The sequence below is a fragment of the Eleutherodactylus coqui genome, chromosome 8 (genome assembly GCF_035609145.1).
Source record: "Eleutherodactylus coqui strain aEleCoq1 chromosome 8, aEleCoq1.hap1, whole genome shotgun sequence".
Classification (NCBI taxonomy): domain Eukaryota; kingdom Metazoa; phylum Chordata; class Amphibia; order Anura; family Eleutherodactylidae; genus Eleutherodactylus; species Eleutherodactylus coqui.
In genome coordinates, this window is record NC_089844.1 from 190,148,323 (window position 1) to 190,176,012 (window position 27,690).

Consider the following 27,690-nt stretch of genomic DNA (forward strand, 5'->3'; position numbering starts at 1 on the left):
ATATTGTGGTGAAACCGATGTGAACATTACCAGAATTGATCATGCACTGTAATAGTCTGTAAAAAGACAGCACTAAGATGCATCTATTAGTTGCCATGACAATAGACCTGTGTATGAAGAGGGGTAGGCGTGTCATTATGTGTCATCAAGGAGACTGCTCAATGATTGGTATATAATTTGACACTCCCCTGATGGGAGGTACACTCTGACCTCTATATAAACCATTTTGTCTGAACTCCTCACTATTGCTGTTAGCCCACCATCAGGGCTGACATGCTGCATCTCTGCTCATTTATTTTCCTCACTATTGCTGTTAGCCCACCATCAGGGCTGACATGCTGCATCTCTGCTCATTTATTTTTCCTCACTATTGCTGTTAGCCCACCATCAGGGCTGACATGCTGCATCTCTGTTCATTTATTTTTCCTCACTATTGCTGTTAGCCCACCATCAGGGCTGACATGCTGCATCTCTGCTCATTTATTTTTCCTCACTATTGCTGTTAGCCCACCATCAGGGCTGACATGCTGCATCTCTGTTCATTTATTTTTCCTCACTATTGCTGTTAGCCCACCATCAGGGCTGACATGCTGCATCTCTGTTCATTTATTTTCTGATATCTGCTTTTAAACGCTGTCTCTTATCTTAGAAACAGAGGGTGAATAACCGATTGTGGGTTGTCACTATTGACTCCTGAGAGAAGGTTAGGTAGATGCATTAGAGAACAACTGCTCATTGGATGCTACTACCTTCCCTGTAGTGAGTCACCAGTGAGGGATTAGCTCCTTAGAGGACAAGGCAGTGGAAACCATAGAGGGACGTATTATTATCTATTGGGGTTTCCCTGCCTATAATAACAATACCCCTGAGGGTAACTCCCAAAAAGATAATTTTTTGTCCACGATTGTTTTTGTGGGAAGATTATACCAGCTAATCACTAATAAATAATTTTGAAACATACTAGCCGATCACTAACGAATAGGTACGTGAGGGCGGTGATTTGACCTTCGTACGACATTCTTGTTCTCCATAACCACTTGCCATAAACTGATTCCTGGTACAACTATTGGCTCCTGAGGAGCCCCTGTGTGGTTGGGGGTAAAACGCGTAGGGAACTTATTAAACACTTGTTGCGGTCAAAAAATATATCATACAAATCAACTGCCACTGGTGTGTTTTTGGCCGGGAGAGCCTGTGAATTATTCAAAATTGCCACTCTACCTGAGGGCACGCGTAAAATATACGCACTATATTAGCTTGCTAGTAATTGGACACACTAGTTGTCCGAAATCTTCAATTGAGGAATTGAGATCTCTAAGTGAGACAGTATCCACTACATATATGTGTATGTTTGTTTGTCTATTTCATACTTTTTAAGTGAATAAATAAAAGTTAAATTTTAATTTTAAGCTTATTAGTCTGCTGGTCCAAAAGAGTCAGTGGTGAATTTAGTAATTGGACCTTGACTGCCTCTGAAACTCCCAGAGATCTCTCCTAACATCTATTATACCCAGGACTGTCACAAGTGGGCACTCTAATAACTATGTACAGATATATCAGGTGTCAGTACAGAGATCTCTCCTATCATCTATTATACCCAGGACTGTAACAAGGCGGCGCTCTAATAACTATGCATATTATATCAGGGCTCAGTACAGAGATCTCCCCCATCATCTATTATACCCAGGACTGTAACAAGTGGGTGCTCTAATAACTATGTATAGATCTATCAGGGCTCAGTACTTACATCTCCCTCATCATCTATTATACGCAGGACTGTCACAAGTGGGCACTTTAATAACTATGTATAGATATATCAGGGATCAGTACAGAGATCTCTTTTATTATCCATTATACCCAGGACAGTATCCAGTGGGCGCTCTAATAACCATGTATATTATATCAGGGCTCAGTACAGAGATCTCCCCCATCATCTATTATACCCAGGACTGTAACAAGGGGGCACTCTCTACATCCAGAGGAAAAAAGGTTTCTACACAACATAGAAGGGGTTCTTTACTGTAAGAGCAGTAAGACTATGGAACTCTCTCCTGAGGACGCAGTGATGGTGAAGCGATAAAAAAGTACAAGAGGGGTCTGGACGTCTTTCTTGAGCGTCACAATATTACATGTTATATCACTGATTACTTCAGAAGGGTCGGTGCTCCAGAAATTATTATGAATTTTTTTCCCTTAAATGAGGAAAATTGGTTCCTACCTCATTTGTTTAGTTTTTTCTTCTTTCTTCTTGATCAACTTTGGGGGTTAATAGGCTGAACTGGACTGACATATCTCTTTTTTCGGCCTGACATTCTATGTTATTATGTTATATATTTTCTCTTCTTTGCTTTATTTCGGAAGAAAATTTGAAAAATGTTGCACATTTTTGAGCAATTTAATTAATGTTTTTAGTTTTGATGTATATTGCTTTTCATTTATATTTCATTCATAATTTTTTTATGCTTAAATCAGTTTTTATTAAAGTTTTGTGAATAAAGCACTGCAGAATAAGTTGGCGCTATACAAATAAAGATTATTATTATTATTATGAATACTATAAAATAAACAATAGCAAAAAGGTCACGCAGTAACATGAAGATTTATAAAAACGGGAACCTCAACATTTCCTTATGTAATTTCAAAACCTATTTTATACGTTTCTCCTTTTTGAGTTTGTGTTAATTTTTACATTCTATTCTGATAGGACAGGGAGATGCCTGGAACTTCAGCTCTCACATTGCCTGATTGGTGGATCACTTCTCCTGTAGTTATTATAATTAGAGAGATAACTGAGCATCTGTGTAACATCCGAAGACAAGGCACTTTCTTAGATCCAGAGTTTAATAGAATTATATTGAACTCTAAGTCAGTTTAGTATTGTTAGCTTAGAAGTAGAATGTATCAGAACGCGGATGGAGAAAGGAAGAGAGAGGAGGGAGTGGGGGAGGGAAAGGAACGAATTAAATAATTAAATAGAATAAGACACATATCAGTCATTTCTAATTTATACACACGGGGCTGATTAATTAATTTCTGTAATAAAATAACTTAAAGCTACCTTCACACGTAGTGCAAGTAGTGCAGATTTTCCACAGTGGAAAATCCACATTAAATTCCTCATTATACCACTGATGTGGATTTTATACAGATTTGGCCGTGGATCCACAACTTAATTCACACCTACATTTGAAAAGTTGAAATCAGCTGCAGATCCGCACCAAAATACGCCATATGGTAATGTAGATTTTAAAATGTAACTCATTTTTAGATAAAGTATAAAAAAATGAATGCTACACTTTACAATCACCTACAGTAATTAAAGAGTACGTTCCCCTCATCTCTGTTCTGATCTTACACTGACAAGAGGACGGAGTAGAAAGACAGTGAGGGTGATCAATGAGTGGAACAGGTTACCACGGGAGGTGGGGAGTTCTCCTTCAATGGAAGTGTTCAAACAAAGGCTGGACAGATATCTGTCTGGGATGATTTAGTGATCCTGCACTGAGCAGGGGGTCGGACCCGATGACCCTGGAGGTCTCTTCCAACTCTACCATTCTAGGATTCTGTGAAAGGGAGAAATTTTGGTGCAGCTCTGACCTGTCTGGAAAATTTGTTACTAAATTAAGCTTTCCCAGCCTGCGCTGTCTGTGATAACATCATTGGGACCTGAATCAATCAGTCCCAATGGTGGCACCAAATAGGCTGTGGGTAACAGCCTGTTTCAGATATTTCATTCTCTGTAGGGGAATGTTTTATTCATCGTTGGTGGAGCAGCAAACATAAATTTACATTGCTGCTGCACAAAGCCTAGACAGCAGTGACGCAAATTTAACCTTTTCCAATCCACTGTCTGACGTCTAAAGACATTCTGATTGAAGCCTGTACAGCTCCGATGTCAGAAGACGTCTGGCAGGGTATTCTTATTGTATATTACTGGCCACTTTGTTGTCGGGGGCCTCTCCAGCATGTCCAATACCGCAGTACTGACTCTAGCCAGCAGGTAGCGCCATTGTATAATGGCAGAAAGAGAAAGCCCCCTAGGAAACCCTGAATCCAAAATTGGATTGCAAAAGGTTAATGTCGTCAGTCGCAAGGGGTTTAAAATGATTAGACTTCTGAATTAAGGAGCGGATGTTGTTAATAACAATGTGAGTGCTGCTGGGAATATACATGAAACGAGTCACAGCACCTCCATTAAAATGTGAGTCCTTTATTCGCATGACTATAAACAGCACATGTCCGTAGGAACGACTTATTTTAATGGAGGTGCTGTGACCGCTTCTCTTTTTTGCATACAAGATCCATTGAACCAGAATATTGTGTCACTTTGCTGATCTAATCTATTGCTGATCAGATGTTGACGAAGTAACTTACCTTAATTTAAGTCGATATAGTACTACTCGATACAAGTAACTAATGGGCAAGTGCCGTCTACGACCGCTAGATACGATAATCGGATGAACTGCAGCAACCATGTATCCTCTTAAGTAGTATTCTTCTACCTTGCTTGGAATATCAAGCAATGACTTAATCTTAATGACATTGATATTGGCAGATGCTGAAAAAGAAAAAAACAATAACTGATTAATCACTTTGTAACCTAATGAGCATCACATTATAAGTGATCTATAACCTCATGAATCAAAGCGGATTTAGTGGTCCAGTAATACAGTGAAGTACATAAAAGCCTCTGGGACTAATATACTGCATGCTTTATGTGCCATCAACTAGACCGAGGTCGGCTTCAGGCAGCAGCATTGTAGCAGTCCAGACCTCCCAGGGTGCAACTGAACTGATCTTGGAGCGCCATAAAGCCCTGTCCATAGAATCCTTTGTGTTACAGTTTGCGGCTGCCGCTGGCCTCGCGGTTGCAGTGTGTGTCCTATTGCACCCTTCTCCAAATGTCCAGCTCTAGAATCTGCCTGGCTTCTGTCAGCCTCCCCTTGCGTACATGCGCCTGCATGAGCCTGCACTCTTGGAGGGCCAGCGTGTACCACGGTAAATCTTCCCCTAACAATTGGAAGTTGTCCCTGGATAGATTAGGTATCCTTCACCTATGAAGGTTGGGTTTGTGGTCTTTTGGTGCAGCTTAAAGGGATTCTACCACAATTGCCATAGGATATGGGATAACCTGCTGACTCCCCCGTTGATCTGCAGTGAGGAGGAGACTGGTTGGAGTGCTGGTCGCACAAGCACACTATGGCTGCATTCACTTTCAATGGGACTGCGGAGATACCCAAGTGAATGCTGCTCAGCTATCTCCATGAACCCTATTGAAATGAATGGAGTGCTGACTGCCAGGACTACATTCACAGTGACATCACTGCGGTGGGAGACGTGACCATTACAGTAACAGTAGAGCGGGACACAGGAGTCCCATCCTCAAGATCTGCGGGAGCCGCAAATTGTCCTCTGTCCTTTGGATAGGGATTAGCTTACAATTGTGATGCAACCCCTTTAAGGTGCTGTCTAGCGTGTTCTGATTTGCCAGCTTCAGCTATTTCTGACTTGTCTTCATTCTCCAGTCCTGACCTCTGCTTACTGATCACTCTAATCTCTACGGCCTGACACAACCCAGACTTCTCTGATGCTGCCTCCGATCACACACTCAGGTAATGCACACTGGTCCATAGTAGTATCCGCAGCCACATAACTGGGGCTACTTCCAGTGTAAAGGCCTGTGGACCCCACAGCGAAGCCCAAATCCCAACTGGTGGGGAAAAAGAGTAGACCGGAGTTCCTCAGGTGTCTCCACTGGACCAATCTGTGGCACTGCGGCTCCTCATCCGCTAATCCTGACATTAAAGCGGACCCGTTTCCAGCTTTTACCACAGCAGACAGTAACAGTGCTACACTAGTGATAGATCCGCCTTTCTCACACTGTTTTGCTACCAATGATTATAAAAGAATACCCGAATAGCATGTAAATGAAGCAGAATGTAAGGTCTCTGTCCTTCCTTTATGCTTCTGTCCAGTGCTGAGAGGGTTAACCAGGTCTCTGCCTCTCAGTTCACCTGTGGGGTTAATTAGGCATTACTCCCCTATTTAAGGTGAGCTGATGCACTTCCTGGCTGTCTTTGAATTGGTGTGTTTGTTAGTTCATGGCAATCAGCCTACTTTGGCCATTCTGTTCTGTGTCAGTTCTGCCTGCTCTGTTGTATCTTGTCTCCACCAGGAGAATGGCTGGAGACAAGCTGCACACCCACAAGCAACGCACACAACTTGATTGGCTGGGCTTCGGAGACTGGGTTTCCGTTATGTCCCCTCCCGACTCATCGTGCCACTGACCCCACGGCCGCTCTCCCTTGTGCCCTTACCGGATTCTGCACTAGACTGCGGCGGAGCAGGGATGGGAGAAGAAGGCAGAGCACCTGTTATCCACACCTTGCTCTAAAGTCTTGCGCTGTGCGCTCGGTTGCCGGCTCATGCAGCGATAAGTTCCTTGATTCTGCCCGCAAATTGTATCGTTTATCTGCGAATGCGAGGGCAGCTGAGCGCAAGACGCAGGTGTAAAACTTCAGAGTGGTATGTGGATGATGCCTATGATGCTATCCCCATCAGAGGGGCAGACTGGTGAATAACACGCAGATGGTAGAGCTAGCGTGCGCACTGGCCCTCTCTGCCAAACATCTACTATTAGCTATGACAAAACAGTGTGAGAAGGGCAGATCCATCACAATCGTGCCACTGCCTACTGTGGTGAAGACTGGTGACCGTCCCTTTAACCCGGTTGTAGAGATTAGAATACAGGCAGCAGCAGAGACAACAAATGTATCTACTGAGCAGCAAGTCCAACCACAGGTCGCCGACACCTTGGAACTATCTTCAGGCCACTCTCACACAGGCGCTCGGCAAAACGCCGCAATTGCATTCGCAGCACTTTGCCGTGAATTTACTTTAGTTTTTAGCTGCAAATTGTGGTGCTTGATGGTGCATGACTGCGAGGCCCCAGTGAAATCAATGGGAGCGTTATACTGTGATTACGTGTTTAGAACGCCGCTGTAATCACAGTAAAAATGGATGTGTGAGAGTGGCCTCACTCCTGGGTGACGCAATTACAGCTACTACGGCCAAGCGTGAGATCGCCTGTCGGGAACGTGCGACGCACCCGCGGATACGAGGCGCTCAGTACAGTAGCAATCCTGTGGTTTGGCTTTCAGTCACGTCGGAGGATTGGCAAGTGTTTCCAATAGTTTCCATTGGGTAGCCTCACATTACAATCGCACGCACATTGCACGCTGTGCGATGTGTTTTCTGACCCCATTGAAAACAATGGACGAGGCGTCCCGAGGAAACCGCCAAAGAAGGGACATACCGTGATTTTATTTCCTATTCCACAATGCAATGCAGAAAAAAAAAAAATCACTCATGCATATGATCCCATTCAAAGGAAAGGGGTTCACGTGTGCGCGAGATTTGTGCGTCCTGCAATGCACAAATGTCATGTCATTTTTCTCGTCCGTGTGAAAGCGCCCTTAGGGTTGATTCACACGCGAGTTCCATCTGATGGTGATACGGACGGAACTCATGCGTATTATTGACACATTGTAATTGTTTATTCACATGGTGATTCTCCCCTCACAGCGATGCTGCCAAATCGCGGCAAGTTCTCGCAAGGGAGACGATATTATTTCCTACTGTGCGCCATGTGAGTTACATGCGAGTGCGCGGAGGCTTCTACCATTGGAAGCACTTGGGATTTTTTCACGAACATGCGATGTGATGTAATGCCATTTTTAAGTAAAACCACATCACACTGACATCCAGAATTGGAATTTTTCAGGCATGATATTAGTCCAAGCAACTCAAAACGATATCGCGTTCGCCGGCGTGAATGCACCCTGACGAGCGCTGTCATTTGCGCTCCATTGTCGGATTACATTTCTTTGTCCCATTTCCGTTGCGCTCCAGAAACCTCCCTGCTCCATCACAGCGCCGTTCTTACATGACTGCCCCCTCTTACCTATCACACAGGTACTGACACATTCCCGGGATCCGTGGAACCTTCCAGAATGATCTCTGCAGCATATTATCCTGATGACAGTTTTAGAGTCAGTAACTATTTTAAAGCGTTTTTTCCTAAAACTGCTTCCCAGTTATTCTGTACTTCCCGCTTGCTGCTGAGAGGACATGTGACTGCTACAGCCAATCACTGAACACAGCACTCTATAGCCAGTGATTGGATATAGAAGTCACATGTCCTGGCAGCAGCAACCAGGAAGAACAGAGTGCGCAATTTTTAGTCATGGGAAAACCCCTTTAAAATTTGCAAACAAATTTTGGTGTAAACATTAGATGTTGAGTACATCCCAGCATTAGGGCGCCTGCACCCGGGAGCCAGCAGCAGAATGCCATCCTGACAGCAGCCGGCATCCGCGCGTACCTGTCATTTCTGTTCTTCATCCGTACTGCGGATGGCCCCTGGGGCTCGTCGTCAGACATGCACAGTACAGATTTTTTTCCCTGCGCTGTTGCTAGGCAATGACGTGGAATTCGCAACCCGATTGGCTGCAGGTCAGACGGCTTTCATCGACATCAATGGAAGCTGTCCACACGGAATCCGCGCAAAAATGGAGAATGCTGCGATTTTTCCTTCAGTCACAGAAAGCGCAATTCGTTTCCGGAAGTGTGCAGGAAGAAGCATTTTTCCACAGCATGCCATGGATGGTATTTGCTGCGGATTTGCGGTGTGGATGCCTACCGCGGATACCGCAGAGTTTATAGCCACATTATAAAGCATGGTCCTGAATATCCCTCTCTCACATATCACATGGGCATAGGGGTGCAAAGGAACTCTGAGGGCAGGTGGAAAGACACCCAGCTTTAGGGTAGGTGGCACCTTGTGTGGTGCACTCCCCCCATCATAAAAATATACAAAATATATTACACTGATAGGAGTCCGCTTGTGCAGAAAGCAGCAAAATAGCAGCAAACCCAGAGCACAACAGCAAGTGAATAAATACAGTACCAGGACCAAACTCATAATATAAAGAAAGGGCTGGAAAAAACCCTCAGTACATACATACAGCACCAGAACCAAGCCCAGTATATAAATAAGGGACAGACCAATCTCAGTACATGGATGTAGTATTAGAACACCAGAACCAAACTCGGTACGGTACTGTTGTACCTTGTCACCACAGGAAGCTAGGGGTTTGACAGGGCTTGCATAGAGGAATGCCCCCGTCACGCCTCTGGCTCCCAATTGGCTGAACGAGATTCCGCCTCTGGAATTTGCAGCAAATCCAGCCCATAGCATGCTATGGAAAAATGTGATTTCTTGGTCACCAGCGGAAATAGATTGCGATTTTCCATTTGCTGGAAAGAAATCGCAGCATGCTGCGATTTGCCATGGGCTATGCACGACCTGCTTCCATTGGGAGCAGCTGCCTGCGGTACATGTATGGGGAGCATTACGCTGCCCACAGTTCTGCTAGCCGCTACTGGTGGGTCTGCCTGTAGCTGTATGGAGGTACCTGTCTGCCAGGAGACAGAGGGTAGAGGGGGAAGTACGGGCAGAGCCCTCCATAGCAGGGGGGCAGCAGGAGGCGGCAGAGGAAGAGCTACAGGTGGCGGGGCTCTATAACGGTATACACCATAAGCATTCAATTTCTCATGCCAATGAAAAATGTGGAGGTCCTAGAGCTGACGGAATCTATCAGCAACCACTTGTTTATCTGTAGCTGCATGCTCCGATAGTCCGGGGGTCAGTTGTCGGGAGGCTCAGAAGTTGTTTTCAGCTCATAGAAAATGTGAAATGTTGATGTTAGGGTTAATTCATATCTATAATCATCTGCTGCTTCATCCCCAGAAAGCCAGTCAAGAAAATGACATTCAATTTCCCTAAATATGATCCATGATATAAAACGCATGATCTAAAAAACAAAACAAATATATAAAAGTTTGCATCTGTATTCTGTCATGTAGTTGACAGAAGTATTGGCCCCCCAGCAGTCCGGTGATGTGTGAGCATTAGGTATAAAGAGGAGGATCCCACATCATATCCCAGTATAGAAACCATCAGATGCAACCGGGAAAGACAGAATAATTGGGAAGCAGTTTTAGGTAACGGAAAAAAACGCTTTAAAATAGTCCCTGACTATAAAACTGTCATCAGGATAATATCCTGCAGAGATCATTCTGGAAGGTTCCACGGATCCCGGGAATGTGTCAGTACCTGTGACCAGTACCAGGTGTAGAGCTGACAACAGGGTCTGGTGGTGGGATGTCACCAGGTGTAGAGCTGAAAACAGGGTCTGGTGGTGGGATGTCACCAGGTGTAGAGATGACAATGGGGTCTGGTGGAGGGATGTCACCAGGGGTAGAGCTGACAATGGGGTCTGGCGGGGTCTGGTGGGGGGATGTCACCAGGTGTAGAGCTGACAATGGGGTCTGGTGGAGGGATGTCACCAGGGGTAGAGCTGACAATGGGGTCTGGCGGGGGGGGGGGGGGGATGTCACCAGGTGTACAGCTGACAACGGGGTCTGGTGGGGGGATGTCACCAGGTGTAGAGCTGAAAACAGGGTCTGGTGGTGGCATGTCACCAGGTGTAGAGCTGCCAATGGGGTCTCTTGGTGGGATGACACCAGGTGTACAGCTGACAATGGGGTCTCTTGGTGGAATGACACCAGGTGTACAGCTGACAATGGCGTCTTGAGGGGGGATGTCACCAGAAGTAGAGCTGACAACAGTGTCTGGTGAGGGGATTTCACCAGGTGTAGAGCTAACAATGGGGTCTGGTTGGGGGATGTCACCAGGTGTAGAGCTGACAACAGTGTCAGGTGAGGGGATTTCACCAGGTGTAGAGCTGACAATGGGGCTTTTGGGGGGATGTCTCCAGGTGTGGAGCTGACAACGGGGTCTGGCGGGGGGATGTCACCAGCTGTAGAGCTGACAAAGCGGTCAGGCGGGGGGATGTCACCAGGTGTAGAGCTGGCAACGGGGTCTGGCGGGGGGATGTCACCAGGTGTAGAGCTGGCAACGGGGTCTGGCGGGGGGATGTCACCCAGTGTAGAGCTGACAACAGGGTCTGGTGGTGGGATGTCACCAACCAATCAGTACGGGACATCACAGCTTCTGGACCTCCCAGAGTCCACCATTGGCCATGTTATTGGGAGATGGAGACCATCCGGTGCAGCCATGTTCAGAGAGACCTCGCAAACTAACAGAATTTGGACAACGGAGCCTAGTACGAGCTGTGAAGGAATCACACACATCGTTTGCCCACTCTAGGAGGTCTCACGGGACATGGGAACATCCATTAGTACCAGAACCATCCGTAGAGAACTGCATGCAAAGGGTTACCACGTACCAGCGGCTGTACACAACATCACAGCGGCACTTGCAATGGTTCTTTGAGTGTTGTGGACAGATAAATCACAGTACACCATATTCCGATTTTATGGGCACACTTGGATGTGGCGTTTGTCTGGAAAGCAATTTCTATGTGACTGATCTGTCCCAACAATGAGGTATGGAGAAGGTTCTGTTATGGTGTGTGGGTGGGTTGTAGGGTGTGTTAGGACCATTGGTTATAGTGAAGTCCATTCTCACCACTAATAGGTACAGAGACATCCCGGACAATGTGGCATCACCTCCCCTGTGGTAATACTTTAGTACATCTCTGTGTCTCTACCAATACGATGAGCACCATGTCATACGGCACACAGTGCTGAGGCTTAGTTTGAGGAGCAGAACATCTGCAAACTTTATTGGTTAGCCCAAAGTCCGGATCTCAATACCATCTTTGGGACAAACGAGAACGCTGTATCCATGCATGCCCACATACCCGTCATTCCTTACATCACCTAAAGCTCTCCTAAAGGAATGGAGGCAAATTCCCCCACACATCTATGAGAATTTTGTGGAAAGCAGCCTAGGAGAGTAACTGCAGTCATGGAGTCCAAAGGTGGCCCAACAGCAGATGGAAAATTGGGAATGCGAATTGCCCCAATTCTCCACGGTCAGCCTATCTTCCGGCTCCTGCTCCCGGGCGGCGGCTCCAGCAGCTGAGATTGGCCGCGGGATATCGCAACGTCCGTGGGCAGTGGGCCTAAGGTGTCACGTCTGCTTTGTGTGTGCAATAACTGCAAACCAAAATATTAACTCTCTGGCAATTTTCACACCACACTACCAGGAACCCCCTGCAGAAGGAGGAGAAAATAAGCAGAGGGAAAGTTTCCACCATAGGAGTGAAACAAATCCTCTAAGAATAAATCTCAGTAATAAATCTCTGGACCTATCTGAAGAGTCACGGAAACCAGATCCAGATATGTCCCAACTCCACAGCAGAAGGAGACTGCGCTGAAATTAACCAGCACAGAAGCCAGGCAAGAAGGAACTTATAACCCTCCCTAATTGCCCCCACTTGTACACCAACAGCTGACACACCCATCAGAGTCAAAGACGATCAAATGCACAAAAGTACCTAACCTTCTAGAAGGTGCCTCCGGACCCTTGGCCCCAGTCTACTAGGGTTATGTTTATGATAGCTTTTCATGAGACAGTCCGCATTGACATCTGCGGCTTGGACCCATGTCCTTTTTTCTGGCTTGTTTTCCCACCAATTAGCTAAATACTGTAGTGTGTTCCTCACATAGCGGGAGTCTATAATGCGACTGATCTCAAATAGAAGATCTCCATCTACTTTGACCCGGGCAGGTGGGGACAAACCAACCCCAGGATCAACATATTGTTTTAGTAAAGTCTTATGAAACACATTAGCTATCCTCAAGGAGTCCAGAAGCTACAACCTAAAAGAAACCACATTGATCTTCTCAATGATTTTGAATGGTCCGATAAGTCCCGGCCTAGTTTAACCCCTTCCCCCTTTATGATGCACATTTACGTCAAGCAGGTGCGGAGTACGTATGAAGAGAGATCGCTGGGTGACCTCTCTTCATACAGTGTGGGCATCAGCTGTTTATTACAGCTGACACCCGCAGGCAATAGCTGCAATCGGCCGTGCGGCTATTAACCCTTTAAATGCTGTTGCCAATTCTGACAGTGGCATTTAAATCCAGGACATCCCACAAAAATGTAGCCCTTGCACACGTAAGTTGATGGAAAATTTTTTAAAAGTTATTGCGCGCAGATGATGGCAGCAAAAAATAATTATAAAAAAATAATGTCTTTGAAAAAAAATAAAAGTAGTATAGCAAAAAAAAACTATTCAAGTTTGGTATCGTAGTAATCATACTGACCCATAGAATAAAGTTATCGTGTCATTTTTGTTGCAGTTTGTGCGCCGTAGAAACAAGATGCACTGAAACATGGAAGAATGTCATTTTTTTTCATTTAACTCCACTTAGAATTACTTAAAACTTTGTCAGTACATTATATGGTACAATAAATAGCACCATTGAAAAATACAACTCGTCCCGCAAAAAACAAGTCCTCATACAGCGACGGCGATGGATAAATAAAGGAGTTACAATTTTTTAAAAGGGGGGAGGAAAAAATGAAAATGGAAAAAAAAAAGGGTTAAAAGACTGTAGTTTAAGTATAATATTCCTGGAAGACAGCCAAACTCTGTCTCCCACCAAGAAATCAACCCCCAGCGAACACCTCCAATCAGCTACCTGCTTGTAATTTCTTATGGTCCTCTTGAGATTTCTCTGGACCTCCTCCCAAATTGTCTCAATGTTAGAGGAAAACTCCCCTTCCTTGGGTACCTCCAAATGTGCATTAGTAAACAAACCAAAACAAGGGTGAAATCCATAGTTACAAAAAATAGCAAAGTGCCAGTAGATTACAAAGACCTACTGTTCAGTGTCAGCCAAAGGCAAACATTCGGGCCACTCCTCCTGATTATCCAGAATATAGCACCACAAGTATTACTCCAAATTTTGATTGCATTTTTCTGTTTGGCTGTTAATCTGAGGATGACATGCGGAGGAGAAGGAGAGTTGAATTCCCAACCAAATACACAACCCCCCACCAAAATTTGGAAACAACCTGTACTCCCCAGTCGGAGATGTTAACCGGTAATCCATGTAATCTTATCACATGAGAAATAAATAATTTTGGCAATGTCATAGCATTTGTGAGACTGGGTAGTGCCACAAAAAGGCACATTTTACTAAAACGATTGACCACCACCCAGATGACTGTATTCTCCTTGGAAAGTGGTAAATCCGTAATAAAATCCACGGACAAATGCGCCCAGGGTTTTTCAGAGACAGGCATAGGTAACAACCTTCCCACATGAAGAGTCTAAGGTGTTTTGGGTCTGGCATATATCTTACATGCAGAAACAAAACTAAAAACATCCCTATTCAACCCTGTCCACCAAAAGGTTCTAGTTAATAGTCATTTATTCCGGGATGACCTGCCCAGACCGAACTGTGTATATCGGACAGGACTCGCAAACACAAATGTACCAGCATGAAAAGCTTTCTCTCATGAAGACCCAATGGAGTCTAATCCTGAGACTGATGAATCTGCTTTATCAAATCCGGTGACACCACTGATACTACTGCACCATCAGTGAGAACCGGAGGTCCATCTAGAAGAGCTGGAGCCAAACTCCCAGACAAAGCTTCTGCCCTGACATTTTCACTACCAGGACAGTTCGAGGCCACAAAGTTGAAACGCGAGAAGAACAAGGACTAGTGTGTCTGTCTCGGATTAAGTGTTTTTGCCGACTCAAGGTAGATCAAGTTTTTAGGCTCCGTGAACACCGCCACTTTATGTTGTGCCCCTTAAAGGAGATGACACCACTCCTTAAAGGCCAACTTCGTAGCAAATAGTTCTCTGTCCCCTATATAATAATTTTGTTCAGCAGCCAAGAATTATTGTGAGAAAAAGGCGCAGGGTCAAAAGTTCCGCAGTGTGTCCGTGCCCTGAAAAAGAATAGCCCCCACCCCAATCTCTGAAGCGTGCGCCTCTACCCAAAAAAAGCCTGGACAACTCTGGTTGCACCAAGACCAGAGCTGTCGCAAAACGTCTTTTCAACAACTGATAAGACAGTAATGCTTCTAGAGACCATTTTGACGGGAAGCAATCCTTCCTAGTCATGTCAGCTAAGGGTTTAACCACCCCAGAAAAACCTTTGAATGAACTTGCGATAATAGTGGGCGAATCCCAGAAATCTCTGAAGGGCTTTAACATTTTCTGGTCTCACCCAGTCTTGAACTGCCTGAACCTCCTCTGGGTCCATCCTGAATCCCTCTGAGGTGACAATGTGACGCAAAAATGAAACTTCTTTAACAGAAAAGACACATTTTTCTTTTTGCAAATAATTTATTCTCGCACACTGCACGGAGAACAAGACATTCGTGAGATCCATAGTCTGGAGAAAAAAAGGATATTATTCAAATACACAAGTACAAAGTGACCGATAAACTCATGCAGAACTTCATTTATCAAGGCTTGAAACACTGCAAGCGCATTGCTGAGGCCAAAAGGCATAACCAAGCTTTCAAAATGTTCCTCCAGGTGTTAAAAGACGTCTTCTATTTATCTCCCTCCTTGACCCGAATCAAGTTATAAACACCCAAATTATAATTGAATTTAGTAAACCAGCTAGCCCCAGATAACTGACTAAAATATCTGGAATAAGTGACACTGGATACAGGTCTCTCTTCATAATTTTGTTGAATTCCCTGAAAGCTAAGCAAGACCTCCCACATTTTTTCTTCACAAAGACTTCCCTTGCAGTCAATGCAGAATGAGAAGGATGAATATGCCCCTTTGTGGTGGCCCAGTACATGCTTTCCTGGCCCCCTACATAAATGTTTTGATGCTCTGTGGAAAGTGTCTAGTCATTCTGTTATGTGTATTGCACAGCTGCAGTAAATGAGAGGTTAATGTCTGCGAAGTGTGAGCTGACTGTCTGTGAATGTATCAATTCTATCCTGTCATGTGGTATGAGTGAAGCTATAAATGTGAGTGCTTGAGAGCAGGAAAAGGTCATCCTATGACAAGCCAGCATCCTGGCCTCCCAGCTCCTCAGCGTATGCCATGTGTCTGGGGTCACTCTATGGGACGCTGCACCTTGCTCTAAAGGTTTCTAAGATAAGGGGGTGGCGTCAATAGCGGACACTGGATTAGGGCACTCCACTGCGCTTACCTCTAAACCCATGTGTTTGACCAGTTCCCAATTGATTAAATTGACATCAGCTCCACAATCCAAGAACGCTATCACAAAAAAATTCCCAACAGCAGAACAGATCTCAGTGGAAAGATTCATCCCTATAACCTCCAGACCACCCATTATCTCTGACCAAGATCCGCAAAGTGGATAAGTCTGGACAAAGTGCCCTGTTTGGCCGCACAGAAAATGTCCCCCAAATTGAACCCTGTCCCCTCTCCTAGACTCCTCGGATACAGAACCGAACTGCATAGATTCCTCCACATTTGCCGATTCCATAGAGAACCCCGGTGTTTGCTCCCCAAGTCATCCTCCCACACACCACCCAACACAGATGGCCAATGCCATGACGTCATCCAAACATCGTGTCGCCTAATGTGAATACATCAGATCTTTTATTTGATTGTTAAGGCCAAAACAAAACTGGCTACATAGAGCTGGATCGTTCTGCTGTTTCTGTTGCCCAGCACTAAAACTATGCACAATACTCCCCAGTGTAAGATACGCCCTGATGCAAAGCCCTGATCTTCCCCTCTGCCAGTGACACCCTGTCTGGATCATCATAAAATCAATCCGAGAGCAAAAAAAAAAACTATCCACAGATGAGAAAGCCTCAGACGTGGGGGAAATCTCTGAACTTATCTGAAGAGCCGCTGAAAGAACCACAGAAACCAGATCCAGAGAGGTCCTCACTCCACAGCAGAAGGAGACTGCACTGAATTGTCCAGCACAGAACCCGGGCCAGGAGGCAACTAAAAACACTCCCTAACTGCCCAGTGCACAGTCAAGCTCAAACTGAGACACCATCGAGGAAGCCTGTCTGGAAATGTTTTAAAACACACGACAAATGAGGCACAAAATATCTACAACACTTTTCTAGCGCAATTTGCACCATCAACAATTTCAACATCAAATAAACCCCTATGTGGAGGTGGGAATAAGGAGGCAAGGTCAGAGATGTACGGGGGACAGGTTGTATAAAGGAGATTACATATGAGGAGGTATCAGCATATTAGGTCAGAGATGTACGGGGGGACAGGTTGTATAAAGGAGATTACATATGGGGAGGTATCAGGATCTTAGGTCAGAGATGTACGGGGGGACAGGTTGTATAAAGGAGATTACATATGAGGAGGTATCAGGATATTAGGTCAGTGATGTATGGGGGGACAGGTTGTATAAAGGAGATTACATATGAGGAGGTATCAGGATATTAGGTCAGAGATGTATGAGGGGACAGGTTGTATAAAGGAGATTACATATGAGGAGGTATCAGGATATTAGGTCAGAGATATATGGGGGGACAGGTTGGTAATAGATTACATATGAGGAGGTATCAGGATATTAGGTCAGAGATGTACGGGGGACAGGTATCATAAAGGAGATTACATATGAGGAGGTATCAGGATATTAGGTCAGAGATATATGGGGGGACAGGTTGGTAATAGATTACATATGAGGAGTTATCAGGATATTAGGTCAGAGATGTATGGGGGGACAGGTTGTATAATGGGGATTACATATGAGGAGGTATCAGGATATTAGGTCAAAGATGTATGAAGAGGACAGGTTGGTAATAGATTACATTTGGGGTGATGTTACAACATAGAGAGTGCCCCTTTGTTAGGGCTCACACCCACTGGCGATACGACTTCCCTGCGATGCGAGAGTGAGTGAAAACGCATGATAATGAAACCAATGATTTTCAATGGTTTCATTCTCATTAGCAATGTTTTAACTGTAACCTCTCATCACAAAGAAGAATGTGCGATATCACCCATTGCTTTCCCCTGATGCTGCGGTGACTGCTATGGCAGCGGATTCCTTCATTCCCGCGGGGATCACGGGGATGAAGGAATGCCCTGTCACAGCTGTGGCAGAGGTCCACGATGCTATCCCATTGCATTCAATGGGGCTTATGATGCTGCAGCCCCATTCAAAGCAATAGACTGAAAGCCACCACAGTGGTGATGATTTTCAAGGAAGAGCTAGAAATATAAGCCCTTTCCTGAAAATCATGCCTAGCTGTAAAAAAGAAAAATTAATAAATAACTCACCTAGAAGAGCCATCCAGCTCTTCTCTCCGGCCCTGGCAATCGTCTTCCGTCTTCTGGTGGCCGTAATTGAAAAATCCCCGCCTCCAGAAAGAGCTGCCTCTGATTGGTTGGGCGCTGTAGCCAATCAGAGGTAGCGCCCAGCTGTCATTGAATTTTTCAATCACTGGCCACCAAAAGACAGTAGAAGACTGTCAGGGCCAGAGAGAAGAGCCGGATGGCTCTTCTAGGTGAGTTTGTTTTTTTTACAGCTAGGCATAATTTTCAGGAAAGAGCTTATATTTCAAGCCCTTCCACGAAAATCATCACCGCGGTGGTGGCCTTCATTCCATTGATTTCAATGGGCTGCAGCAGCATCGGCTCCATTCAGTGCAATGGGATAGCATCGTGGAGCTCTGCCACAGCTGTGACAGGGCATTCTTTCATCCCCACGGTCCCCATGGGGATAAAGAAATTCCCTCCCATAGCAGTCACAGCTGTGTCAGGGGAGCGCAATGTACTCTCTATGTTTTCAATGGGGCTGGCACTGCTGCGGCCGACCCCATTGAAAACAATGGGTGATATCGCACATTCTTCTTTGTGATGCGAGGATACAGTGAAAACATCGCTAATGAGAATGAAACCATTGAAAATCATTGGTTTCATTATAATGCGTTTTCACTCACTCATATCGCCAGTGAGTGTGTGCCCTTACAGTCACAGTCCTGGGTATAATAGATGATGGGAGAGATCTCTGTACTGACCCCTGATATATCTGTACATAGTTATTAGAGCGCCCCTTGTTACAGTCCTGGGTATAATAGATGATCGTAGAGATCTCTGTACTGACCCCTGATATATCTATACATAGTTATTAGAGCGCCCCCTTGTTACAGTCCTGGGTACAATAGATGATGGGAGAGATCTCTGTACTGACCCCTGATATATTTATACATATTTATTGTTACTGTCCTGGGTATAGCATCCCGTAGGGTGACCCATGACACATGGCATATGCTGAGGAGCTGGGAGGGCAAGATGCTGGCTTGTCACAGCTGCACTTACCATGCTGCCCCCCGAAGGGACGCACATAGCCAAGGTTAGGACAGTGCTGGGCCCCTTCTGGACACCCCTAGCATGGGGATGCCCAATAAACAGGAGAACAGGTGATGAGGTTGTCACGGATGACACCACCATTCCGGTACCTCCCAACATTAACATCGGTAGGGAAATAAACAAGCCATAGACAGGAGTATAGTATCTCAGGTCCCCGGAAACGGTCAGGGCCTGGAATAGCTTTACTTGAATAAACGCTCCAACAATACAAGTCAAACTATAGACAATGTTCCAAGTGCAGGTAGCGTTATAGATATATATAGATAGACTTGAAGATAAGTACCTCCACCCAGCGGTCCCAGACTTCAGGACGCTTAGGCATGAACAACTAAAAGAACTTAAAGAGTACCTCTGCACTGGGCCTTGTGTAGGAAAGACTTAAGACTGGCTCACACTTTCTTTCTCCCTCTCTGGGGCTCACTTACTGGTCATGCTGACCCTTGCATTCATGAAGTCTCTTCACCTCCTCTATCTTCAACATATGAGGGCTGAAGGTGCCCACATGTGCGTCTGTGCTTTACTTTCACAGCTCCGGAAGATGGTCCTTGAACTACAACAACAACCTTTCCCGCTCTCAAGCACTCACATTTAGGCTAGGGTCACACAGGGCGGATTTGTTGACGGTTTTGCTGCGGTTTTTCCGTTGCGGTTTTGACGCAGCAGAACTGCTTCTGCGCCAAAACCGCTTCAAAGGTGAATTTTGGCTTGCGGATTTTGCTGCGGATTTTCGTGCGCAAGCGGTTTTTTACTTTTGTCGCGTATTTGTCGCGTATTTGGTGCGGTTTTGGCTGCGTCCATAGAGGTCTATGGACAAAAAACCGCTGCGGAAACGACCTAAGAATGAACATGCTGCATCTTTTAAAACCGCGCCGCAGTTGCATTTCCGCACTTGCATTTCCGCACTGCGGCTGTGCGGAAAAATTCCGTCCTGTGAGAACAGCTTTTTGGCAAATCTCATTGGTGCTGCATTGCACTGCAAACGCAGCGGTTTTGCCGCAGTGCGGATGTGCAACGGCAATCCGCGGCAAAACCGCGGCAAATCCGCCCTGTGTGAACCCAGCCCTATACCTGCACTCATACCATATGACAGGATAGAATTGTTACATTTACAGACATTCAGCTCACACTTTGCAGACATTAACCTCTCATTTGCTGCAGCTGTGCAATACACATAACAGAATGACGAGACACTTTTGGACAGTGCATCAACATAAGACATACATGTATGACATTATGGAGGGGGCCAGGAAAACATGTACTGGGCCACTACACTGGGTATAATAGATGATGAGAGAGATCTCTGTACTGACCCCCGATATTCTTATGCAGCACAGTGAGTAACGCGGCTGCAGGGGACTGGGGGCGGAGCTTTAGTAGAATAGCGAGATAGAAAGGGGGAGGAGCTTAGAACGGAAAGGGGGAAAGAAGAAGGGAAGAGGAACAGAAGTGAGAAGCAAGTGAAGAGAGAAGACGGAGCCGTGCAAGACAGAAGACACGTGGAGTACAATTGCCTGGAAGAAAAGATTTTCGTTTTGCTAACCAGCAGAGGATTTACTGGGATTACAAATTTGGATTACAAATTGAAAGCAGAGCAAGCGGAGGATTGAATTTAAAGAAGAAGAGGAAGAAGCTTACGGTTGAGGACCGGAGACGTCAGGAGAAGAAGAGAAGAGGATTCCGGTGTGAAGACAAGGAAGAAAGAATGGAAGACCTGCGGGCGCAAATCCAGGAGGCAGTCAGCCAGGACGGCACCGGCTGGCTGGAGGAATTGCTGCTGAGCTACAGGACGGCCGCGGGAGCGGCGGAGCCGGAGGGACCCGGGACGCAACCGAGGAGAGCCAGCGAAGCGTCGCCGGTAGGAGGGGAGCAGCTGCGGGGAAGACCGCAGCGAAGAAAGCAGCCGCCAGCGAGGCTCAGCCCGAGCCCGGCGAACAAGCGACGCGGAATGAGGAGCAGCAGGGGAGAAGATGAAGCGGCGGCCGCCGCGAAAACCGGAAGCAAGATGGCGCCGGGTTCAAAACGTTTGGCGGGAAAACGGCCCGCCACGAGGCAGCGCTCACCGCCGGCGAGCGGGAGCAGAAGAATAGAAGCCCAGCCATCTTCTACAGCATCAGCAGCAGCAGCACCCAGCGCAACAGGGCAGCGCGCGCTGGCGCGAAAAACAGCGCAGACGAGGAGCGGTGCGGTCATGAGCCAGACGGAGGAGAGAGGGAACACGCGGGAAGGGCGCGTACCCCGCCAACACCGCAGAGCATCGCAGCCAGAGCGCAGGGCGGAAGGTAGGCAGCAGAAGGGCAGGGGGACAAGTAGGAGGGGGAACATCACGGGAACAGCAGCCACCTATAGCACCCCAGCCAGCACCCCCGCCAGCAGCCCCATTAGCAGCCCCGCTAGCACCCCCGCTAGCAGCCCAACCCCTGAAATTTTAAGCCCAGGAAGGGCACAACGGGGGAGGGCTAGCCGGTTCGAGGGGTCACGTAGCCCGACCCAGAGCCCACTTGCAGCGGGCCAAGCGAGCCGTAGCCACGGTATGCCATCTTACTATGGCGCTAATAGACCGGAGTCTTCCCTATACCCGGGACAGCAAAGGGGGTCACACACCACACAGAGGCCAAGTAGACACACTTCAGTAGTGCAGCCACCCGCTACAAGCATGCAGCATCGGTGTTTCGTTAACCCGAGATACCTCGACCCAAGGCTGCAAGAAACGTTGGGTTATGCATCCCAAGTTTCAGCTAATTACGCTAGCAGTAGCCGCCAAGGGCAGGGCGCTAGGCGTAGGCGCAGGGACAGAGCCAGGGCGATAGGATTAGAATCCAGGCGGCCGGGCCAGCTAGAGCAGGCGGGCAGCGCTTCAAGTAGCAGCAGCGGCAGGGCAAGAGTAGACAGCAGAGTAGATAGGAGCAGCTCAGGAGAAGATAGACGGGACTCTGAAGAACATCGGCACCTGCTCAACGTACAAGTCGAGCCAAGTTCAAGAGACTACAGGAGTTACAGAAGTCATGGCCACTCGCATGGACGGTCGTGCGGACACCAGCCTGGTTTGGCCTATCAGCAAAGGGCGCAGGAGGCTACGCATAAGGACAGTCGTCAGCCCACGCCAGACCGCAGGATCCGGAGGAGGGATACAGCTGGGACATCACCCTTGGCGCTGCCGGAGGTCGGTCGAGCTGGTGAGTTGTCATTACAAAATGCTTGGTGTAATGTGATGGATCCCGCGAAGGGCGCGGAAACACAAGATTTGGTTGCGGTGTTGAAGTCTTTGTTGAGCAAGGTGGATCCGCAGGAGGGGCTTGCAGGATCCGGTGGTTCACCGGGGGGCAGAGGCCCGCCTGTGAGTAATGTGTCTGGAAGCTCAACGTTGTGTACAGATGGTGACCCAACGGAAGGGTTAAAATTTGCAGATTCGATGTTCTGCGGTGTTGCCCCGCTAGGGGTAGGTTTGGCTGAAGAGGTTACGGAAAGGATCAAAAAAGGTTTATATGTGGATATTTGGTCCTTATTGTCGGTGGACCACGTTATGGTGGACAAGGAACGGTTGTCCGAACGGGGAACGGAAAAGAAGCCAAAGATTGCCAAGACGTTCGGCAATTGGCTTCAGGCGTATATGGTTTTGGCTCATGTGGTGTGTCAGCATCAGCCGATTAAAGGTCCAGAGTTGATGGTCTATTTAAACACCATATACAGCGCCTACAAGCTGCACGGTGGGTCAGCTTGGTGGCGCTATGATGAGGATTTCCGCAGGCGCGTATCCGGAACGAGTCACATAAGCTGGGCCACAAAAGCGACCGACGTGTGGATCCAGCTGATCCTAGCACAACGGCCCGCCAGAGCGTCCTTTCCGGCGGGAGCCGCGGGAGGCGGGCAACAGCCCCCCGCGGCATCACAGAGACCTAACGGCACATGCTGGCTCTATAACGAGGGCCATTGCCGATTTCACGCCACCTGCAAATTCCGACACGAGTGCTCGGTTTGCGGGGGGCAGCACGCAGCAGTTCGCTGCTTTAAAAAACAAAGAGCGTCTGCCACAGTGGGTGGTGCCAGTGGAGCACCGAACACCAGTGAAAAGTCGGGTCCTGCTTCCGTGGTTAGACATTTACCACAGGAAGCAGGCGGCAAAAATGCTTAAAGACGGTTTTTCCGAGGGTTTCGTGATTCCGTTTGTTTTTTCTCCCGCATCTATGTTTTCCCCGAATTTAAAATCAGCGTTGGATAATATTAGCTTGGTCAAAGAGAAATTGTTAAAAGAAGTGGAGCTGGGCCGCATGGCCGGCCCTTTCGGAACGCCGCCATTTACCAATTTGCGGGTTTCCCCCTTGGGTTTAGTACCTAAGAAGGAAACCGGTAAGTTTCGTTTAATTCATCACCTTTCTTTCCCCGCCGGTGAATCAGTTAACGACGGCATATCAAAAGATCAGGCGGCGGTGACGTATACGTCTTTTGATTGTGCGGTGCGTTTGGTTAGGGCGGCGGGCAGGCGAGCTCAGCTGGCAAAGACGGATATTGAGTCCGCTTTCCGGTTGTTACCTGTTCATCCCGAATGTTTTCACCTTCTAGGGTGCCGGGTCGAGAGTCAATTTTTTATAGACATGTGTCTGCCGATGGGATGCTCGATTTCGTGTTATTATTTCGAATTGTTTAGTTCTTTCCTGGAGTGGTTACTCAAGCATGAGACGGGCATCTCATCGGTGATACATTATCTAGATGATTTTTTGTTTGTGGGCTCGGAGACATCAGCCGATTGCGCAATTCTGCTAAAGACCTTCCAGTCTCTCATGCGTCGGGTAGGGGTCCCGTTATCAGAGGAAAAAACGGTGGGCCCAGTAACACGGATCACCTTCCTCGGTATCGAGATCGACTCCGAGGACATGGTTTTCAGGCTACCAGTGGAGAAAGTAGCAAGGCTGACCTAGGTGGTCAATGAAGTGTCCAGCTGCAGGAAGGTCATCCTGCGCCAGATACAGAGTCTGGCAGGCCTGCTTAACTTTGCATGCAAAGTTATCCCCATGGGGCGGGTCTTCTCGAGAAGGCTAACTTTAGCCATGACGGGAATCCGGGAGCCTCACCATTTCGTGCGGGTGACTCAGGGGATGAGAGCTGATTTACATATCTGGAAGGTGTTCTTGCAGTCCTTCAACGGGCAGGTGATATGCCCTAAGGAGGAGGTGACCGGAAGCGACATATGCCTGTTTGCGGACGCTGCGGGATCAGGAGGTTTTGGGGTCATTTTCAATAACCACTGGTGCCGGGAATCCTGGCCCCAGAGTTGGTTGCTTAGAAAGTGGACCAAAAACGTGACACTGTTGGAGTTTTTTCCCGTGGTGGTAGCTTTGGAATTATGGATCTCGGAGTTTCAGGACCGCAAGGTCTGTTTCTGGTCAGACAACGCGGCAGTAGTACATGTTATCAATAAGCAGACATCGGCTTCTCCACCCGTGTTGGCGTTGTTGAGACACGTTGTTTTAAAATGCCTACAAAGCAATATCTACTTGCGAGCCAGGCATGTTCCGGGTCGTGACAATGGGGCGGCTGACGCACTCTCTCGTTTTCAGATGGAAGCGTTCAGGGACCGTCATCCACAGGCGGAGGCCGAGGGGGCACGATGCCCCCCTCACTTATGGAAGCTGGTAGAGCAGAATTACTGAAGCTGGTGGAGACATCGGTCACGCGTGCGACGTGGAACAGTTATAATTCTATCTGGCTACATTGGCTTTCATTGTCAGGCGGCGCCGTCGCCGACGGCGAGAAGGCGCGGGCGGCGACGCTGGATATGCTGGCATCTTTGCGCAAAAAACGGCGGTCCGTCGGGGCAGCAAAAAAGCACTTAGCCGGCGTAGCGTTTTTATTAAAACTCCACGGCAAGGCGGATGTTACGAAGGATTTTATGTTCCGCCAAGTAATACGCGGCTGGAAAAAGGAGAAGACGCGCGTTGACAAGCGACGTCCGATCACGTTTTCCTTGCTAGTAAGGCTTCTAGAACTTTTAGAAAGTGTTTGCGACAATAGCTCGGAAGCGCTGCTATTCAGGGCAGCTTTTTCGGTGGCGTTTTTCGCGGCATTGCGCATCGGTGAGTTGGTCCCGGCTAGTAAAAACAAGCCGGGCGGCCTTCGCCACAACGACGTTATTCCCTCGGGGGAGTCTTTGCGGGTATGCATTAGAAAGTCCAAAACAGACATGTACGGCAGAGGTGAGTGGTTAGCGATTAACAGCCTTGGCTCCAAGTGGTGCCCGGTAGCCACGGTACGCGAGTATATGAGCTCGCGTAACATCTGTGACCAATTTTTTGTTCATGCGCAGGGCACACCCCTCACCCGGTTCCAATTTTCGGCGGTTTTTCGTTCATCTCTACGCGCGGCAGGCCTGAATGCGTCCGAATTCGGTACGCATTCTTTTAGAATAGGGGCGGCAACCATGGCAGACGCACATGGTATGAAGGAGGAGGACGTAAAACGTCTGGGCAGATGGAAGTCGCAGGCCTACAAATCATACATCAGACCAGACCTAGTGTTACAGTAATTAGGAGTGGCAAGGTTTTGCTGTATGTTGGTTAAGTCGTTTCGGTTGGACGGTACGGGTTCTGTTTTCTTTGTTTTCTATTTTTCAGCTGCGGAACCGTGGAAAATATGGATTGTCGGTCATTCTTTTGTGTATTGGGCCGAAAGGCGGGCAGCAACTCGGCCACCAGGAAGGAGCCTGGGATTGACGGACACGGTGGTAAACTGGTATGGAGTTAGAGGCCTGCAGTGGCCCAGTTTGCTGAAAATTATCACGGACATTAGCAGGTGGACCCCCCGGCGAGTCATTCTGGTCGTGCACGCCGGGGGGAACGACCTAGGAAAAATAAAATTGGGCGATCTACTCGTCCTAATGAAACAAGACATGCTCCGTTTTAGGGAGTGTTTTCAGGAGTCCATGTTGGTCTGGTCGGATATCATCGGCAGGAGACGTTGGAGGGGGGCAAAAAGCCCCGAAGCAATTGAGAATGTCCGGAAGGTGGTCAACCAAAGGGTCTCGAAATTTGTGCATTCCCTCGGGGGGATTGCTATACGACATTGGGAGCTGGAGGACAGAGAGAGAGGTGCACTGAGGAGTGACGGGGTACACCTGAACGAAGTCGGGTTGGACACGTTCTTGTCGGGACTGCAGGATGGAGTCGAGGCTGCGCTAGCTCGGGTTCGTGGGGTGGGGCGGAATGCGCCGTGAAGGATACGGCGCATGCCGCGTGGCCTGAACTTTCCATGCTGGTTTGAGGGAAGGTTTACAAGCCCAAGGAAAGCGGGCTTACAAACGTCCAGTGGAACTGTAAAAGTTGAATTCAGTTAAGTTAAAGCGGGTTGGAGCATGGGAAGGGTTAGCGAGTTAGAAAAATAGGTAGTAAGGGTTAAATCGTTAATAAAGCTGTGGCCTACCCCACATTTGACATTAAAGAAGTTGTCGGTAAGTTTTTTGGTATTAGTTGGAAAGGGAGCGTCAGTCAGGCTGATGCCCCCAGTCTCTTATGCAGCACAGTGAGTAACGCGGCTGCAGGGGACTGGGGGCGGAGCTTTAGTAGAATAGCGAGATAGAAAGGGGGAGGAGCTTAGAACGGAAAGGGGGAAAGAAGAAGGGAAGAGGAACAGAAGTGAGAAGCAAGTGAAGAGAGAAGACGGAGCCGTGCAAGACACCCACCCACCCGCCCGGGGGATTGGGCGAAGAGAGACTTTATAAGACTGTAGTTGTTGGAAGTCGTCACAGCTGGTTTTTGCCTGAACTTTCCATGCTGGTTTGAGGGAAGGTTTACAAGCCCAAGGAAAGCGGGCTTACAAACGTCCAGTGGAACTGTAAAAGTTGAATTCAGTTAAGTTAAAGCGGGTTGGAGCATGGGAAGGGTTAGCGAGTTAGAAAAATAGGTAGTAAGGGTTAAATCGTTAATAAAGCTGTGGCCTACCCCACATTTGACATTAAAGAAGTTGTCGGTAAGTTTTTTGGTATTAGTTGGAAAGGGAGCGTCAGTCAGGCTGATGCCCCCAGTCATCTATACATAGTTATTAGAGTGCCCCCTTGTTACAGTCCTGGGTATAATAGATGGTGGGAGAGATCTCTATACTGACCCCCGATATATTCATACATAGTTATTAGAGCTCCCCCTTGTTACAGTCCTGGGTATAATAGATGATGGGAGAGATCTCTGTACTGACCCCTGATATATCCATACATAGGTATTAAAGTGTCCTCTTGTTACAGTCCTGGGTATAATAGATGGTGGGAGAGATCTCTCTTCTGATCCCTGATATATCTATACATAGTTATTGGATCACCCCCTTGTTAAAGTCCTGAGTATAATAGATCATGAGAGAGATCTCTATACTGACCCCCGATATATTCATACATAGTTATTAGAGCTCCCCCTTGTTACAGTCCTGGGTATAATAGATGATGCGAGAGATCTCTGTACTGACCCCTGATA

General features: G+C 47.4%; 2 protein-coding genes across 3 annotated transcripts in view; one reads left to right on the forward strand and one right to left on the reverse strand.

Annotated features, from left to right (window-relative positions):
* The window catches only part of RFTN2 (raftlin family member 2), an 85,953-nt gene that overhangs the window by 49,137 nt on the left and 9,126 nt on the right, over positions 1-27,690 (reverse strand). Inside the window, exon 2 of the mRNA XM_066577149.1 lies at positions 4,375-4,558. Coding sequence (XP_066433246.1) covers positions 4,375-4,558 — 184 coding nt within the window. The remainder of the gene's footprint in view (positions 1-4,374; positions 4,559-27,690) is intronic.
* On the forward strand, positions 20,639-27,226 carry LOC136577291 (serine/arginine repetitive matrix protein 1-like). Of its 2 annotated transcripts, none has more exons than XM_066577147.1 (2): positions 20,639-22,416; positions 24,796-27,226. In XM_066577147.1, the coding sequence occupies exons 1-2, from the start codon at positions 20,946-20,948 to the stop codon at positions 25,758-25,760; spliced, it is 2,436 nt and encodes an 811-aa protein (XP_066433244.1). In that variant the 5' UTR covers positions 20,639-20,945; the 3' UTR covers positions 25,761-27,226. The 2 variants fall into 2 exon arrangements, with proteins under 2 accessions (XP_066433244.1, XP_066433245.1); XM_066577148.1 differs by having other exon boundaries at positions 25,849-27,226.

What these genes read in the sequence shown, in the direction of transcription:
- LOC136577291 (XM_066577147.1), top strand. Translation starts at nt 20,946, where the DNA reads ATGGAAGACCTGCGGGCGCAAATCCAGGAGGCAGTCAGCCAGGACGGC. An exon ending in GCCGGAGGTCGGTCGAGCTG is followed by an intron (nt 22,417 to 24,795) that starts GTGAGTTGTCAT and finishes TCTCGTTTTCAG; the next exon opens with ATGGAAGCGTTCAGGGACCG.